An 18,785-nucleotide genomic window follows, 5' to 3' on the forward strand; every position below is an offset into this window, starting at 1 on the left:
TGGTATTTACAATATCCATGGAACCACTCAGATCCAGGGTTCAAGAGTTCCAGCCAAATTCTACACAGAAATCTCCCTGGACAGCTGGCTGATAAATACAACTATTCCAGTAGATGAGGAAAGGAATTTGGGAAAGTGATTGGTGGTAATCAGCAATTAAATAACTTTTCCTGAGGCCTAAATCCTCACCACCTTCCCTGCTGCTTGCTCACAGAGGGAGATTTCAGCACAACAAATTAATTTAATCTAATACCAAGTCTTTTATTTTTTATTTAATCTAATCCCAAGCCTTTTTGTTTTTTTAAAGTTCCTCTGCCATTTCAAGTCCTTTTGTGTTGCAATGTGGCAGACAGGTCTTATGAAACAAGAGGAGATAGATTCCAACCACATCATCACATTTCAACTGTCATTTTGTTCTTCTAAAGCAAATCCAGAGATTCACAGTCAGAAGATGGCAACTACTGGCAGAAAGGACTGTAGTGTAAGCGTCTTGTCCTGCTCTCTTCTCCTCTTCCTTCTCCACCATAGTCACACTCTACTCCAAACTCTACACCTATGCATAGCCAGATGTCTGTGTGGGCATCAAAGTCTGACTTGTGAGGACTACATTACGCTGACAAAGCACTTGATAATTTTTTAATTCCTGGGTGTGGGAAGGAGAAGTATGACCTCAACTACCCTTAAGGGATTTAAAAGTACTGATAACCTTTCTTGCACAAACACCAGGAATTCCATATTGTCTGGGAAGTAACCTTTGCCATTAATAGTTATCAAGTGTAGCATGTGTGAAACAGGTACATTTATCCCAAGCTCTGTCAACTACATTAAATCACGATACAGGACTTGGTAAAAACAATATCTACTGAAAGCAACATTAAAGAAAACGTTTCAAAGCTTCATGCCTCTTCCCAAGTACAGCAGAGAGGATAAAATGAGTAGATGGTGACTGGAAGTCTCACAGTGAAACTCAAAAGTAAACAGAATACAGGAGGATGGGGAGCAGGGAAGGAAAACAGCAATGCTGATAGACTGATGATGCAGGTAGTGCAGGAATTAAGTCAGCCAAGAAACTGTGAATGGTTAGTTAGGAACAATCAAAGTATTTGTGCACTAATGCAAGAATCTTGGGCAACAGGATGAAAAAATAGTGTAGGGAATGAAACTGAACATTACAGAAGTAAAAGAAACATGATGGGCTAGGTACCAGTCTCACTACTGCAGAGCCAGTTCCGTCCAGGAAACACTGAAAGTCAGTGTGATGGAAGCAGCTCTGTATTTTAGTAATCTGATAAACTGAGGATAAAAAGGAAGAGGTAATAGGGACTAGGCTAGACTAGGAAAAAAGAAAACTATTATTTATGTCTAAGAAATGGTGAAAATTAGCTACCTTATTAATCTGATGTCAGGAGTGTGAAAAGCTTCAGGACAAATGTCCAAGAAAAAAATACCTTACATCACAGAGAAAAGTGGGATAAAATGCAAAGTACATTTATCAAAGAATATCGTGTCAAACTGATACGTAACCAATTAATGAATTAATTATAATGCATGTGGATTTAGCATAGCATTAACTATGCCATAACCATATTTAAGGGGGAAAAGACTAGGATTAGAAGAATTGTAAGATATCTAAGAAACTTCCAAAAGTAAATGGCAGGTAATACGCAATAGAGAAGTACTAGCATATACAAAGAAAAGGTAAAATAAGAGCGTGCTTGTGTGCGCATGTACATATTTATAATGCAAATTTTGGTACTAAACAGTGCCAAAAAGGGTGCTGTCACAAGGTTGTGAAACATCATTAATACGGAGAAAGAGCAGAAGGCACAGCTGGATTGCTTTGAGCATTGGACTAATGTAAGTGGGATGAAATTTAACAGTATAGAGTGCAAAATCATGCATTTTGAGGTTAGGATAAGAGCACCTGCTATAATTTGGGAGTTAAAAACCTGGAAATGACAGAAGAAGGAAATAATGTCTAGGCCTCCTCATTGTCAAAAAGCAGGTACAATCGGTACCAGGTGATACAGTTACAGTAAAAACAGGGCCATAGAAATGCCTCAGTACAAAGCTTCTCCTTCTGGAGCACTCTGTGCAGCTCCAATCACCCCCATTCCGGGAAGTTTAACTCAAAATTGTGCTGCATGCACAGAGAGGCTACTGTAATGCTTAGGGGGATAGAGAACTTAGGAAAGCAACATAGAAATTCCTAGCTTATACGGGCTCCCTGCCCCACCTGGAAAAAAATAAAGATCTCTACAAATGCATGAAAAATGTTTACATTAAGGGTCAATATTGGTACTAAAATCAACAGGCGTAAATAAAGCATTAATATATTTACACAAAACATTAAGAAACATATCGCTGTATCAATCAATCTTCCACTATTGGAAACAAGAGTGGAGGCAAACAAATTTAACATGTTCTAAGGCAGGGTTTGATGAGTGTCTAATGAGCAGTTGCATAAATGCTCACAAGACTTAATTCAATACAAATGGCCCCCTTCAATCCTTCCCTCCTACAATAATTAATTTGCAAACATATTGGGACATAGAGATGTTGAATTCCATCTCCAACTTTCAAGAATTCAGGGCAGATCCCAAAAGTACTACAGATCACTTTTGCCAACTTTTAAATTACAGAAGCCATACCTTGTAATTAAAAAAAGAATATTAATGGAAATAAATTATTTTCTGTTAAATATGAAAATAGCAGCACTGAATACCAACATCTGCAACACTATACCGTATAGAAAATGCATAGTTAATACTACATGCACAAATGATTATGTGTACAGTTAGACTGAAGGGAAGAAGTAATTCTACTACTAGTAAAGCAGATCACTCAAGTTAGACATACGGGGGCAGAAATTACCTGCAACTGATATTAAAAGTCTGTCAAAAATTTGTTTTTGAGTAGTGAGAGTTGCCTGAGTGGAACAGCAAGACTTTCACCTCAACAGCTAAACAAAAAGTTAACTAGACAAACCACATTTGTAGACATCAAGACACAATTCCATAGTATGACTTTTTTCCATTTTAAATGAATGCTGCAGTCTACGTAGTGTAATGCAGGCATCGTTTCAAGAAAATAATTATTTTTCAAGATAGATCAAGATAGGTAGAAGTAAATTTTTAAAATGCAGAATCCCAAAGTGCATTTTTTTTACATAAAGATTTATGGATGAATGAGGTGTCTGAAGAGCAAAGGTCAGAATTATCAATGCACTGTTCCAAACATACAGTCCTTATTTTTTCATCTAGCACTTAGTTAATTATCTCCATAGGGACAAGAAAACAAGTAAAGAGGAAAGTACATTTTGTGACCAATTGCATAAATAAATCGATGCTTTTCCAAGACTACATGAACCGCCAAACACACATAGCTTTAAACTTAGTTCAATTTTATGCAAGAACACAGTTTGAGCTTCACTGGCCAGAGCACTTTTGCTGAGGTCTGTTTTTCACTTGACAGAACCACAAATAAGAAATGACCTTGGCACACTTATGTTCACAGGCAAAACTTTTCAGGCAGTAGAGGGCTGAAAAATTCCAAATAAATTGTTTTCCTCATCCACAGTCTTAGGAATATAGACCTATATCTCCCAGTAGCTTGCCTCTGATCATGTCCAATGCCGGATACTTGCGAGGAATGTAGAGAGCTCTCATACTCACAAAGCCAATTGGGCAACAGTACTGCTAAAGGAGTCAGATATTTTGCAAACTAAGTGAGAGCAGTTTAGTAGGATGGATGACGCCCCTTATGTCTCCTTGTTAGTGTAATTTCCAGATGTTATTCTTATTAACTCAAAATGCTTTTTTACTTCTTAGGAAGTTTCAGCAACACTCTTCAACAGCAAGTGCCACAAAAATTATTTGATCTCAACTTTTGTTTAGTTAACTTCAAAAGTCACCCAGTCCTTAAATTGTTAATAAAAAAGAGAAGAATGCCAACTACTCCCTAGTTCTTTGGAGGGATGAAAAGTAGGCCAGTATGAGATGCTGTTTGGCCGGCTTCTCCAGAATAAGGCTCTGGACCTGAAGAGCACTAAACCTTACAGCAGACTGAAAGCAGCTGTCACAAGCTTATTTCTAAGAGCATATGCTCATCTCCCACAAACACAAACCCATCTGCTCTGGGGTTGATGGTCACTAAGCATCTCTCCCTTTTCTGTTGCAGGAGCACTAGTATCCAGGCGACCCCACGGTCACAGGTATGAGAATGAACGGCAAGTCCCCACTACAGCAATCCCACGATACGTCCATCTTGGGGGTCTGAGCAGCCCCTGAAGTACACCCCAAACCACATGGCGGTGGCAGACTCCTGCTGCCTGCCCCTAGCAGCACTGTGCCACCGAGAAAGAGCTGTGACCAGCCTTCCTTCCTCGCTGGCCCTTACTGACCCCCATTCTTCCTGCCGCCTTAGCAATAGCTGCAGGACACAGGCATTGGAGGTCAGACACTCTTCCCTGCCTGTCATGGGGTTTCCAGCACATCTCAAGTCACCCCAGAGTGATGGACCTTCAGGGAGGCAGAGCCTCTCACCTGTCACGTGTCTGAAGGTGTGTACAGCAGCGGCTTTTGAGGACGTAGGAGCCATTGACAATGGTGACAACTATGCTAAGGTTTAACAAATTCAGGAATAGAGGTATACACCCAGAACAAATAAAGCTGGACTCTATTTACCACTCAACTAACACTTGTCATGTGAGTCTGAACATCTAACCCAACTTGGCTTCAGTCTCATCAGCTGTAGCATTGAGTTAGTTATCTCAAAACCAGTTTATTATTCATCACTAGATGTGTATGGTATCATTAAATCCTTGTTTTAACAGTGTTCCTATATAGATCATTTATATTCACACAAGTGCCATATGCTATTTTAGCCTTGTCTCCTAATTAGCCTCAGTCTTTCATTACAAAATGGAAACCATGCTTAAATATCAGTTCTGTTACTATTCTTTTGAAATTGTTTTATGTGCCTTAAAACAAATAAAACCTAATCAATTAGGTGGGACACATATAACTAAAGCACGCTAATATAATCACCAAGATTTTCAGTTCTAAGCACCTAAATGCAGATGCCTAAATACGACCCCAGTTATGATTTACAATTCCTAGATTATCTACAGTTTCAAGTTTCACAGTACCCTCAGAAGGCTTTGACAAACATAACTGGTAGCTTAGGTGTCTCCATATGGATTGATATTTTTTTCTTTTTTGTACTTCAGGGCTTTGTGTTTAAATGCATAGCCACTTTAACACATTATTTCCTTCTTTGTGCACTCTACCATTCAGTTTCCCCTTTTCATTGTTAAATCAGTATGAACAAAAAAGTAATAACCATCTCTAGCCAGCATCTACAATATTCTCTGGTTGCCCTCACAAATATTAAAGCAAATTTCAGAACTGTTTGAATAAACAGGTGAAATCTTCCACAATTAAGCTTCCTAGGAGTTGCCATCTATATTAAACTTCCAATTAAATACTGGCATACCAGGGCTCCTCACATCCCCTTCTTAATCCTGACTAAATATGTATCATGGTCATATTTTGACCTTATCTTTCACCTCTTTCACCAGGTTAATAATTACCAAGCACTAGGCCAAGTCCCAGCCAGAGGGTCTCCAGCCCTAAAAAAACCGCAATCCTTGAAAACAGTAATTCACTGTGACTGTAAAGGGACTTGAAATCTGCAAGTTTGGTTGAATCATCTCCTGGATGCTTTAAACTTCTTGCAGAAATGAATCAACTTGTTTGTCTGAAAATAACATGCCCAAAGGATTTCAGGTGGCTTGCGCATGTCCTCATTTAGCACTAAGACATATGTTTTCAGACACTGAGTACTTCATCATGTTCTTGGCACGCTGTCCCAGAGAGAGGGAGGTCGTTGTTCTTCTTGGGTACATTATTCACAGAACTGATTATTTCTCTGATGATTTCTGGAAGACTTCTGCAGCAGAGAATACCCTAACAATCATTTTGGGTGGTAAGCAAATAAATAGGGATGGAAAACATGATGATGTATGAGCACGTACATATGTAATTCACCATGTCTCTTGTGTAACGAGTCATCCTTTGTGAGATTGAATGATGAGGCTTACACAATTATGCTTGGAAAATAAAGGCACTGGGAAAGCCACCCAGTTTTACTGTATTGCCATGTTCCACCTCAAGTCTTACACTTAGAGACTTTGCAAGCACACCAGCACGTACTCCATCTTTGGTTTAAATCCTTTGGCACGGGCTGTTCTCAGTTGACACTTCGCTCCTTTACTTCTACATCACTTTCAGCTACTTTCTTCAAGTTTGCTCCCCCCTTTTTTGACTAGATGGCTCCTTTCTTAACGTAAAGAAATTCTGAAGCCCCTTCTGTCAGCCCCTAAGACAGACAAAGCATAGTACTTAGTGCTGACACCCACAACTGCCCCAGTGTTCCAGCAAAGTGCAGGTGCCACGTGTTTCCACTGCGTGCCAAGCAGACACCAGAATCAGCATCTCCCAACCCATATTCATGAACTCTCCTGCTGATGTAAAGCACAGTCATTAAGGCTGACGCACCCTATGAAATGAAGATATCACAGCGCACATGTACAGCAAGTTGTATCTTATTTCCAACCAGGCTGCTTCCCCACAGATATAAATAACAGCAATTGTGGTAAATTTCCTTCTCTTGGACTTAAAGTGTATGTGTTTTATTTTTCACCCAGGTTCAAAGAGGCTTAAGGGACCTGCTCCTGTGTTTTTAACCATGTCTTGATCATCACAAATGGACAGTCTACAAGTAGAGTGGCTTTTTTTTAAAAAAAAACTTCAAATTCAAAACTTCAAAATATTTATTTTCAAGACTGAGAAGATATAATAGAACTCAACATCAGCAAAAAATAAAGTAAGCTTAGTGAATAAAAGAAATCTCTGGCGTTTACCTGAAAAAAACACCAAATAAATTTTAGCAGAGAACAGAAATGGCAATACAATTACTTCTTTTCAGAAAGTTGCATCAGCATTCAGTAACTAACGAATGGTATCTTTAGTACTTTATATTTTTACATATATATACACATATAAAATCAGCTTATTTCTATATAGCAGGATTACTGATCTAGCTTTATACCTACTACTGACTAACGGATAATAAAAAACTGGAAGAAGCATTTCAACCTTTCCTGGGCAATTTGGTTTGTTTGATATCAAAGTTGTTTATTTAGACACATTAGAAACACTGTGACTCACTATAGATTCCAGCCAATGAAGAAGTACTGTTACTTAAGACATCTCTCAAAACAATACTAGTTACCAGTATATATGCAAGTAAATGCTATTTAAATTTTTAAGCTTTTAAGCCACAGGCATTTCCTCTTAATTTAAAGATACACAGTATAAAAAATTAATAACAATGTACACTTACGTTAAACCTTTGTTTCAAAGCTTCACAAATGTTTATCTGTACACTAATGTTTACTCCCAACCATTGTGAACATCATGTAAATTGTCTAGAGAAAGACCACATTAATATAGGCTTTTCACAATACTTTTGTTGAGACAAAAAGACTTCATACCGAAGTTAATATAAGCATTGCAGTATTACATTAGCAAAGAATATAAATAATGAAATGATATATTTGCAGAACTCCTGCAAGAGCAACACACTTCTGTTTTCTTTTAAATTTTTAAGAATTATCTTCAACTCTAATCACAACCAGACATGGAAGGAGACCTGGCCACAAGTTCATATTTAAGTGTTTGGGTTTACTGTCTAGAAAAAAAAATGAAATTTAAAAAAAAAAAAAAAAAGACTTTATCCAAAAAGTCCAGACACATAGAAAGACTATTGTCACCCCACTCTCTTCTTAAAAGTAACAATAAGGTTAGGCAAATAGTCCTGCATCCATGTGCCAACTACAATTTAATCAAAGATAACATACTACCAGCATAATTCTCTGTTTCACATCACTGCACGGGGTTCTGTGTTTCACTTCCGTCTGCTAACTGTTTTATAGCAGTGAAGTGCAAAGCAAATGAGGTATGAGACACAAATATGACATGCTTTACAATTTTATTAGGGCTTGAGCCATTACCCATCTTACACCACAAGAGACTATTTAGCATGCAGTAGGTTATTCACTGAACAATGAGACAGCTGAGACAAAAATACCTTTAGTGAAACTTTGTAAATTAACTTAAGCTAGGAACTTAATTTTTCTACAAGAATATTAAGTCACAGAATAAAAAAAAAAACCTAAAAAATTCAACAAGAGCTTAGGGTAAAACATGGTACTTGATACTTCAGAACCAACTGAAGTCTTTCTTTAAACTTAAATTAAGTGTGAGTATTCCCAATATTACACTTCTTTTTTTAAGGTAAATTCACATAATGCAGTAGTCATTAAAAAAACAAACAAACAAAAACCCAAACCCAAGCCCAAACCAACCCACAACACTCAGAACAAATCTGAACAACACTTGATTTCCTAAACAAGAACAGTAAAAAGCCATTTACAGTCACCTGCATGGAATACCTTCCTAAAATATTGAGGGAGAAATTTTGCTTCCAAGTAAACTTCTCGCAATAGAGGAAGTACAGGATGCTCTACAAAACTTCTTCTTTTTTTTTTTTTTTTTTTAAATACTGTTCTGAGTAATTTCAGTTTTGCATTAAAACAACTCTGCTAACCTGTTCTGGTTAAAATTTATTTCATTTTGTTATGAGTGCACTTCACATTATCTATCTCAGTCTTCTCTAAATTCGACATGTTTCATTTAAGCAGAGGGCAGGACGTAACTCCCAGGACCACTTCCAAACCCATTCCCAAAAGCTGTAGCTGTTGTTGCAGTAGGAGAACCAGTGGGGTTACATGTTCCACACCATTCTTTTCATCTCTACAATTAAGATGAAAATTTGGTATTTCAAGGTACGTTTTTCTGATAGGATGTGTAAATGACATAGATGTTCTATCATTGTTTTTTCCTCTCTTCCCTCCTCAATAAGATGGATTTTAGTGTGTCTATTTCCCAGAAAAAAAATGCACTTTAAGGGCCAAATTGATACTCCGCCATTAAAGATATACAAACCAGTGCACAAATAACAGGTAAATGTGACGTGGTGTTTTTCCCAATAAGTTGTTTTAAAAAAAAAAAAATTTACTCAGTCGGCTGAGGAGCAGCTACAAGATCAGCAGAGCTGGATAAGAACAAGCTGCCTACAGCTGCCTTTATTGCTTTAGGCTTTTCTTCTTCCTCATGAAATATACTGCACTGCTCCACCAGTTAAGAGTTCCTCCACTTTTAAACTCATTGGTATTAAAGAGCCACAGTCTGTGTCTGGACCTGGCACAGTACCTCTTTTTCAGTCCTCAAGTTCTTGCCCAAATAAAACAAATGCAGTTAACAACAGTAAGCTTAAGTAACTGCACATAAGAAGTCCTCTCATTTTTATATATTTCCAGTGTTTGCGCAAAAGTCCAAAAAGAAGGATTAAAATTTATTATTTGCTAGCACAATATTTCAACATTTGGGACACAGCAGTTTCCAGTTCTCTTTTCAACTGTAGAAACAATAGCACTCACTAAGAACACATTTCATGGATGCCTGTAGACACTAGCAAGCCTTTTGCCACATTCAACATGCTGTTTTGCAGCAATCATAAAGTCCTTTTTTTCTGAGCCTTTATTTCAACTTTTCCTGTGTTTCTTTCATTTGCAATAGTCTAACAGTGGATCTGTGACCTAAATCCCTCTGAAGTTCAGGATTAAATGTGTCTGTCAAGTTGAACATGAATCAGCCGTATGCCCTTGCAGCAATGGAAGTGAACCGTGTACTAGGTGGCATCAGCACAAATGTAGCCAGCAGGCAGAGGGAAATGGTTATAACCCTCTATTTAGTACTTGTGAGACAGCATCTGGAGTATGCCGTTTTGGGCTTCACAGTACAAGACACACTAGAGCGGGTCCAGAGAAGGGTTACTATAATGGTTTAGGGGGCTAGAGAAAATGATGCACAAGTAATGGCTGAAGGAGATGGGTTTGTTTAGTCTCAGGAAAGGAAAGCAGGGAGGGGAGCTACCTACTGTCTTCAAGGACATAATGAGTGATTACAGAGAAGACTGAATCTGTCTTCTTGGAGGTGCACAGTGAGAGGACAAGAAGGAAAGGTCACACACTGCAGCAAGTGAAAAATCAAACTACATAAAGGAGAACATCATCTCCAGAAGAGTGGTTAAGACTGGTGCAGGGTACCCAGACAGGCTGTGGAATTGCCATCCTTGGACATACTCAAAATTCAGCTGAACAAGGTCCAACATATCTAGTCTAACCCTTAAGCTGTCCTTAGTTTGAGGAGAGGGTTGGACTAGATGACCTCCAGAGATCCCTTCCGACCCAAAATTATTCTACAATTCATCTGTATTTGTTGATACCACTCATTCTGTGCTAAGCCGCAGGCAGTCATCAAACAGGGCAAATTTCCTGCCAAGCCTTTTCAGTCAGCTTTATATTACAGAGTTCTTTCTCTGGGATACACTTGGTAAGAAAGAATGCCTATCTATGCTCTCAAAATGAGCCTTCTGCCACTGCCTTATCTTCTTTACCACCAAGCTTCTGCCACACTGTTGCCTCCACACTAACAGCCATTTCCAAGCCTAGTAAGCACTCCATTCACTGTTCAACCTGCACAGGATTCACACCAAGAGCATATGTACTTGCTCTTCATAAATTACATGTTTCTTTCAACTATAGGAACCTATATGTGCTAGACTGAAAAGGAAGGGATGGAGCATAAATTGCAAAATATGTACATGGACATCACACCTCACATAGTTCCAGTTATTCCAAGGTATGTTTGTTTTCTCTTTTGAGCAATTGTTTTGTGCTCTCAGGGATGCTACTCTGTGTATCGGCAGGTGAGACTGAGAAAATGGACTGGTACACCACTTTCCTGAATTCAGCATCCAACTTGAAAGAAGCATAATGATTAGTGCCAAGATGGTTCCTCAGCTGGTGATGCTTCTAAGCAACACCACACACAAATGCAGTGTCACTTACTGATGAAAAACAAACAGTTCTGCTCCTGAACATCTCTCTCTCTCAGCTATTTTGTCACATCTCCTGAAAAACAGAGAACTTTGTTGGCAGGAATATCAGTATCCTTCATCCTTTCCGTTACGTCTAATAAGTTACAGAGATGACCCGAAAAGTTTAGTTGCTTAAGAAAAACAGCAGAAGGCTACATACTCTTTGCACATCTGGAGTTTGGAGCAACATCTCTGTCCTAGATTGGCAAAACCAGATGACTATCAGAAGATGGGATCTATTTAGTTAGGTGAACACTCTGACCATACTAAACAGGGTCAAAACCCTGAACTTCATCCTAGTTGTGCTGGTTTTGGCTCGGATAGAGTTAATTTTCTTCATAATAGCTAGTATGTGGCTATGTTTTGGATTTGTGCTGAAAACAGTGTTGATAATACAGGGATGTTAGTTACTGCTGAGCAGTGCTTACACTAAGTCAAGGACTTTTCAGCTTCTCATACTGCCCTGCCAGCGAGTAGGCTGGGGGTGCACAAGAAGGTGAGAGGGGACACAGCTGGGACAGCTGACCCCAACTGACCAAAGGGATATTCCATACCATATGACATCATGCTCAGCATATAAAGCTGGGGAAGAAGAAGGAAGGGGGGGACGTTCAGAGTGATGGCGTTTGTCTTCCCAAGTAACCGTTACGCGTGATGGAGCCCTGCTTTCCTGGAGATGGCTGAACACCTGCCTGCCCATGGGAAGTAGTGAATGAATCCCTTGTTTGGCTTTGCTTGTGTGCGCGGCTTTTGCTTTACCTATTAAACTGTCTTTATCTCAACCCATGAGTTTTCTCACTTTTCCTCTTCTGATTCTCTCCCCCATCCCACCGGGTGGGAGTGAGCGAGCGGCTGTGCGGTGCTTAGTTGCTGGCTAGGGTTAAAACACAACACTGGTGTAACACTGCAAGGTGAAACAGCCATAACATCAATTTCTTTCTACAGTTCTCAGCCTATTGACTATTCAGAAAGACCATCTTCATCAAGAGTTATCAGGGAAGGCCTAACCCCACTATACTCAGAGAGCATTCCCTTGGGAATGCAAAGGCCTATACAGAAGCACCCAAATAGCAATGTATCCAAAACTTCCAGAAACACTTCAAACTCTTCAAAAACATTTAGCACTCTGAGAAGCAAAAGGCCTTCCTGCCTCCGGGGGTGAGTGATGCAACAAAACATCTGCTATATTGACCATCACTGAGATTGGGAACATTTGCTTCAGGTCAAGACTACATTTTTAGTTGCACTACAGGGAGAAATCAGGAACTCAGTATTGCAACAGGCTGGAAAAGCCAAATCCGCTTGGCTAGATAGTCCCAACACTGCAGGACTTCCGTTACTTTTGATGAGGCAAAGAGCAGACTAATTTAACTCAGGAACCGCCTGCTCAGGATGCAGGCTGTGCAATGGAAGGAGTTCAGGTCTGAGACCAGCAGCATCGCCTCTCCTTGCAAAAATGCCCTGAGAACACCAGTGATCCCTTGGAGCAGCACTGTGAGACCCACCGTCAGGAATTTGGGACTCCTCGGGCTAAGCCAGGCCTGTCTCAGTTGAGTTAGTATGGGAAGCCTCCTGCTTCATGAGGATGCCTGGAGGGAGACTTTGGCTGCTGTCTCACTGACTCTGCAGCTTGCTCTCCCGATGGGTTTGGAGACCAGGTAAACAGGCAACAGAGAAATGTACATAAACATCCCAAGAACCAGTCTACAATACAATCTCCTTGCTGCATAACAGGGGGCCATAGTGTCTCCCAAGCCCAGCTGCTATCCAGATACCCACCACTCACCCAGAGACGTGCTGCAGAAGGGATTCAAACACCCCGCAGACCGCTTCGAGCCCTGCAATGCTGATCTGCCTTCTCCTCCTTTGTAAGGACCTCAAACCTAGACTGACATTGTCTCACTACTTGTCTCTATCACAGAATTGTCCTAATGGTTGTCCAGGGTGGATTTTAGATATCTGAGATCAGACTTGATTTATCTGGAAAGTTATGTATGTACTTATCTACTTTATTACAGCTCATTTTCTTAGCGGATAGCTTTTATCCCTAAAGTTCATTCCAGGAATTGATGGTATTGAATCTTCAATATTTTTACATTGATCTTGTCAAGAATAAATAGCATGGTAAACACTGTTACAGTCCAATGCAACTTTTTATTAAAAAAAAAAAATGCTCATTTTATATTCTTTATTTTCTTTATGTTTTTAGACAAGGTATTCACTTATGTTTTCCTGTCCATTTCAAGGTACTTTTCTAACTCAAAATGTTATTTCATATGTCCAGGCTAGAATTTCAGGATCTTCCCATTTCTACCCAAACAAATTTTAGAGTTCAATTCAACCCATGCAAACCAGCCCATCTGAAAAAGTTACAGTACTCCTCTTTACTTCACAAAGCCTGAGGCTTTCCTAATTTTGTAGTAGGCTTGATTTTTAAAACTGTATTTGTACAGTTCAAATGGAAAGAAACCAAGAGGCTTTTCTTCTGCTAACAAGGACTCATGTAACAGCACACTGCACTTTGTTTCTGTTACTATACCAGTGTTTCGACTTTTCATCAGTCTCCGTGCCAGTAAAAAGACACAGTAAAGGAATTCAGACTTGATCAAGGTTTACTGTGCTCTTTTCAAACAGAAGAGCAAGGGTGTTTATAGAGCCACAAAAGAACATTTGTAGCAAAGTTTTTACCACTGCCAAATACTATGCTAATAGCAAAGCTTTCAACAAGAGATTCATGGGCTGCCACGTTCAGAAGATGATTAAGATATGCATCAGACCTATGAAGAAGGGAACGGGAAGTAGAGGAATGGAAAAAACAGCAACCTTTCCGCTGTACTGTAAGTCAGGCTGCTGCCTCAGAGCAGAACTCCTTACAGTCACTTCCTTTAAGAGCTGAGCAGAAGTAATCCCTTTCCAGTATTTACAGTCTCACTTGAATTTAGCACAATGCTATAAATCTCACCAAAAAGCTATTCCAACGATCTTCCAAACTGTCTTCCAAAGAGCTTATCAAAAGGAGACTTAATTATTTAAATAAAATAAATTTATTTAAATGCCAGGATTTTTATTATGCCAAAATAATTTACACCTACACATTTACACCTACATAATGGGATATCTGACCAGAACTTCGCAAATATTTATCTTCCCCAGATATTTAACTTCCCCAGATATTTATCAGCATTCACTTGGGTATCCAAAACACAAATGCAACTGCCTCAGAGGCAAAATGGAGCTGATGTAGTTCTTAAAAGGCATTGTTTGGTTGGTTTTTTAAAGTGTGTGTGTGTGTATATATATATGGAATATTTTAATGCCTCTTTATTTAAAATGGACTTCTAACAAAAGGCAGCACCACCTGTTTACATGCAAACACATATTGTTTTGGGAAATGTATCTAGCTGAAAGGGATAAGGCAAAACTTAGATGTAACTATTATGTTAACAACATGTTTTCAGTGTGTTTACAGCATCCTGTAAGGCCGGGTCTCAGTGTCAGCATGCCCACAGTAAGCAATACCAAACAAATACTCCCCAAAAGTCAATACTGGCAGCATTACTAAACTCCACAGGAAATTACATCTTCAAAACCCATATATCCATGTTATGTATTTATGGATGGAATAGATTAAACAATAAGTAAACTGGATGTACCACGCGTAAAGTCCTTATGCTGGCTGGAATTTTGCAGAGTGCTTTGCCTGCCTTCTCCAGGGCTGACCTCAGAAAATCAAATATGCTGCATAGCTATACAGCTGAGGTTTTGTTCTGTAAGCAAAGGGCAAAGTAGCTCCATAGTTTTGTGTTCTGGTTGGTTTTATGGACCATCACTTGGCACTTTGTCTCCCTCTGTGACGCGGTTTCCCAATTCTTTAAAAAAGAAACAGGATTTTCTGAACAGCTTACTAGCCTGTGTCTCTTGCTGAAGTTTCTAATGACAACATAGTTCTTTCACTCACAAAGTGAAATGACAGATAAAATACACACTTTCCTTGGACATAAATGGAAGAAAGAGAAAAAAAATGCAAATCTTCCTTGAAGGTGGTATAAGACCACTTAATGGCCCACCTGAAAACCTGAGTATGAGACGGCTACAGAAAAAGGAGGGAATCCTGCTCTTTTTACAAATGTCATGGACCTGTTCTTAAATTTGAAACTAGGCTTGCTCCAAGAGTCCATCCACCAAAACTTTCAACAAAATATTGCCAGCTCTGCTCATCCCCTCTTCAGCCACCTTCTTTCTACCCTGAATCCTTCTGAAACAGTCAACAGGACTTCCAGACATCCCCACTACCACTTTCCTTCATACAACTAATAAAATAAATATGCAAATCAAGAGCACCTGAAAGCAGCAATCCAATCTACTCAGCTCAAAAAATGTGGCCAAAATTGTTGATTTCCTTTATTTATCTTTCTTCTCCTTCCTCAGAACTCCTCTCCTCTCTCCACCCCTACTGATTTCAGTGGGAGATGATGGAGTTCCCAGTGGCCTGCAGATATTTGGGGGTGTTGGGGAGAAGACATGTGTCCTCTTCTACAGTTCTCCTACTCTCCTTCCCTCTCAGGAGGAGGAGGACACATTCAAAAGATGTCAGAAAGCAAAATCCTCAGCTGTGTGTCCTCCCACAACTGTCAGAGCTCCTGACACATGCAGCCAGGCAGAGAAAGAGGAAAGCTGGGCGTCAGGCACATTAGCTGCATGGGAAACGTGGGCAAGCACACACACACCTCCGAGTAGTGAGAAGCCTTTCAAAGTCCAGAAAACGACAGAATTTATTTTCCTTGCACCGAAAATACAGAAACAGGATGGGATCAAGTTTCTCATCGCTGCACAGGGCTCCCATGCTGCCAGTGTCACACATGATGCAGTTTTTCAGGCAGGTGGCCACTGCAGGAGGGCTCGGCTACACCAAATGGAATTCAAAGCTTTGCTTTCAAACCTAATTCACTCCTTATTTCCAGGGGGGAAAAAAAGCAAAAAAATAGTAGCAAGGAAAATACTCTTACCATCTGACACAGCTGGTCTTAGTGAAGAGAGTATGAGGCAAGTTTCATGCTAGAAAAAAACTCCCTGACATTTAATATTAGGGCCATAAAAAACCTCAGAAAATACCCTAGGTGTTGGGAAAACCAGTGTGCAATCCACCAAGATCTTCCGATACAGGCAGAACCTGAGGTAAAATAATAAAAACGCACTTATAAGCACTGAGCAGAAAGAGTGAAAGCATTTCCCTTCTCTCCAGCCAGTGTTGCCTCATATCACAGCCGCGGTGGAAGCAAGGAGCCTTTCAACTAAACACAGCAATTGGGATCTGAACAGGCCACTAGAATTTTTCCTTCTCAGCAAAAGCAGCAATTGATAAACATTGCAATTTCCAGCTTCCCTACAGGATGTTAAGATGTTCTGTAGCACGATGGCTGATGAACACTGTAAAGATGCAGATCTGTTCTAACATGTCATTAACAAGTATGTGTCGTTGGACGATGTGACATCTGGATGTGAGTTTCAGGTTTTCTGCCTTTATGCTCAATGAGAACTTTTGATTTTGCTGACTTCTTTCCTTGTAGTGCCCTTCTTTCTGTGTTTCTCATTTTATCCCTGTTTATCATTTACAAGACTGCCTCGAATTTTGTTTCTCCCTTTGAAGTTCAACTACAAAGTTAACTATGAAGTTAAAAACTGATTATGATTCTAGTACAAGACAAATAGACGATTCAGAAAGTAAATAACAAACTCCTATAAAGATTACAGCTACACTTCAATCTATATTGCATCCTCCAAACAAAAACAAGTCTCAAGAATGATAGTGCCAGAAATTTGTTTCACCATCAACTCTTAAATGTTTCTACATAGCACTATATTGGGTCCACATATGTCAGACGTTTAGGCTGCCATCAATAAGTGTCAGCTAATATGATTAAAAACAAGGTTACTGCAGCCTTCACTGGATACCATGGGAAGGGGACACAGAGGAAAAGGTGTCTGATCTAATCATTCATGCAAAACAGCAAACGTGGTAGATGGATTGGTACCTCTCAAAGACAGGAAGTAATTACTTTTAAAACAAAGCTGAATTTCAACATTAATAATTTTTTTTTTTAAGGCACATGAAATAGAAAAACAGTGGGGCTTCTTAATATTATTATAGTGAATACTCAGACACACATTACCAGCAAAAGCTTAAACAAGATTATCGTTTACTCTGCCTTAGTTTCTTCAGACAAATTTGTAATAGCCCTCTCACAGCTGCTCCTTTTCCATTTCTTTAAAACAGCTTACAGCATTACTGTTGCACAGGTCTAGTATTTCTGATTAATAATCTACTAAATGTATGCTCTAGGTATTTGTAAAGACCATACAACATATGAAATGTTATAGTTGTTAAGAGTTCATGAGTTGGCTGTACATCTAATTCTTCTACAATATCTTGGCAGTTTGAGTCCCAGATAAAAGCCTATTACTCTTATTCTGTGAAGACCTTTCTCTCTTGATGCAAAGTTCAGCATATAATACTCCTAAAGCACATAAAATGCAAAAAAAATATTGCAGTACTGAGCAATATCATTGTTTTTATAAGCTTAATATGGTATCAATTCTTGCATTTCACTGAATATGGTATATAGTGAGAATGAGGTTCTAAAAAAGCTCTTGAAAGTCATTACGTTATATTCTGTATCTCCAATATTTTGAAGAATTCAGGTTTCAAGAGTGCCTAGACATGGTTTTCAGCTTAAACTCTCTTGGGCCAGGCAGCCTTACTGCACATAAACCTCACTACCTATCTAATGTAATCACTACCTGTGTAATGTAATCATATCCAAGATCTGCACAACTTCCATCAGATCAGCTGCTATTTGCAGTTCCTGCTTCTAGGACACAAATCCTGCTGACTTTTTAAGAACACCCAAATTCTCACGCTTTGCAGAATAAAGACAAGCAGCATTGCTAACCATTTGCATGCCTTTAAAACCCACCTTCACAGAACTCCATTGCTTCACCACGGCTCTTCATCTTTTTAAGGTTGTTGTATTTAAAAGAAAGCACTTGCCTCTCACTTATATACCAGAAAGATCCTATGGTAGCCACGATGCTCACCTGAAATCCGTTGACAAGGATGGGGATGGGCCAAGGATGGGGAGGAGTTTTCCTCAAGAGGGTTAAGGGGAAGAAAAGGAGCTGACATCATCTTTCACATTACCACTATACAGGGAATGGTATGTCACACTACTCACCCATGCTCATCTTAATAGGTAAATTTTCTCTGCTCGCAGCCTCCACAAGGTGTCTCCTAGCCTCCATCACAGCCTCCTTTTGTTTGAGGTTCATGAAGGACTCCCAGAGAGCTTTGGCAGCTGGATCACTATAAGAAAATGACAAGGTTACACTAAACATTTGCTTGAATAATGGAGTAAGCTTAAGACAACATTTATATTTCAAAATGAGTGCTTCTACTTAGTAACTTCTCTGAGGTGGGCAGGATACAAGCAAAAATAAAGTGATATAAAAGCCTGATTCTTCTTAGCGGACCAGTTGCTATGGTTTTACAGAAAAAAAAAAAAATCTAGAACTTTTTGCTACCAATTATAAAGCATTAGAATTCACATATAATAAATAAGCATGTCAGCCTCAAAGTAACCACTACTGTTGAAGCATGGGAATATTAGAAACAATCCAAACTTCTCTAGTTACCAAAAAGCTATGGAAAGGTTGGGCTCTAA

At 39.3% G+C, this 18,785-nt stretch overlaps 1 protein-coding gene across 1 annotated transcript in view; it reads right to left on the minus strand.

The window, feature by feature from the left end:
- Nucleotides 1–18,785, minus strand: part of SCFD2 (sec1 family domain containing 2) — a 206,711-nt gene that overhangs the window by 152,059 nt on the left and 35,867 nt on the right. The window contains exon 3 of the mRNA XM_072863139.1: nt 18,300–18,427. Coding sequence (XP_072719240.1) covers nt 18,300–18,427 — 128 coding nt within the window. The remainder of the gene's footprint in view (nt 1–18,299; nt 18,428–18,785) is intronic.

This window comes from Ciconia boyciana, chromosome 5 (assembly GCF_034638445.1).
Source record: "Ciconia boyciana chromosome 5, ASM3463844v1, whole genome shotgun sequence".
In the NCBI taxonomy this organism is placed as follows: Eukaryota; Metazoa; Chordata; class Aves; order Ciconiiformes; family Ciconiidae; genus Ciconia; species Ciconia boyciana.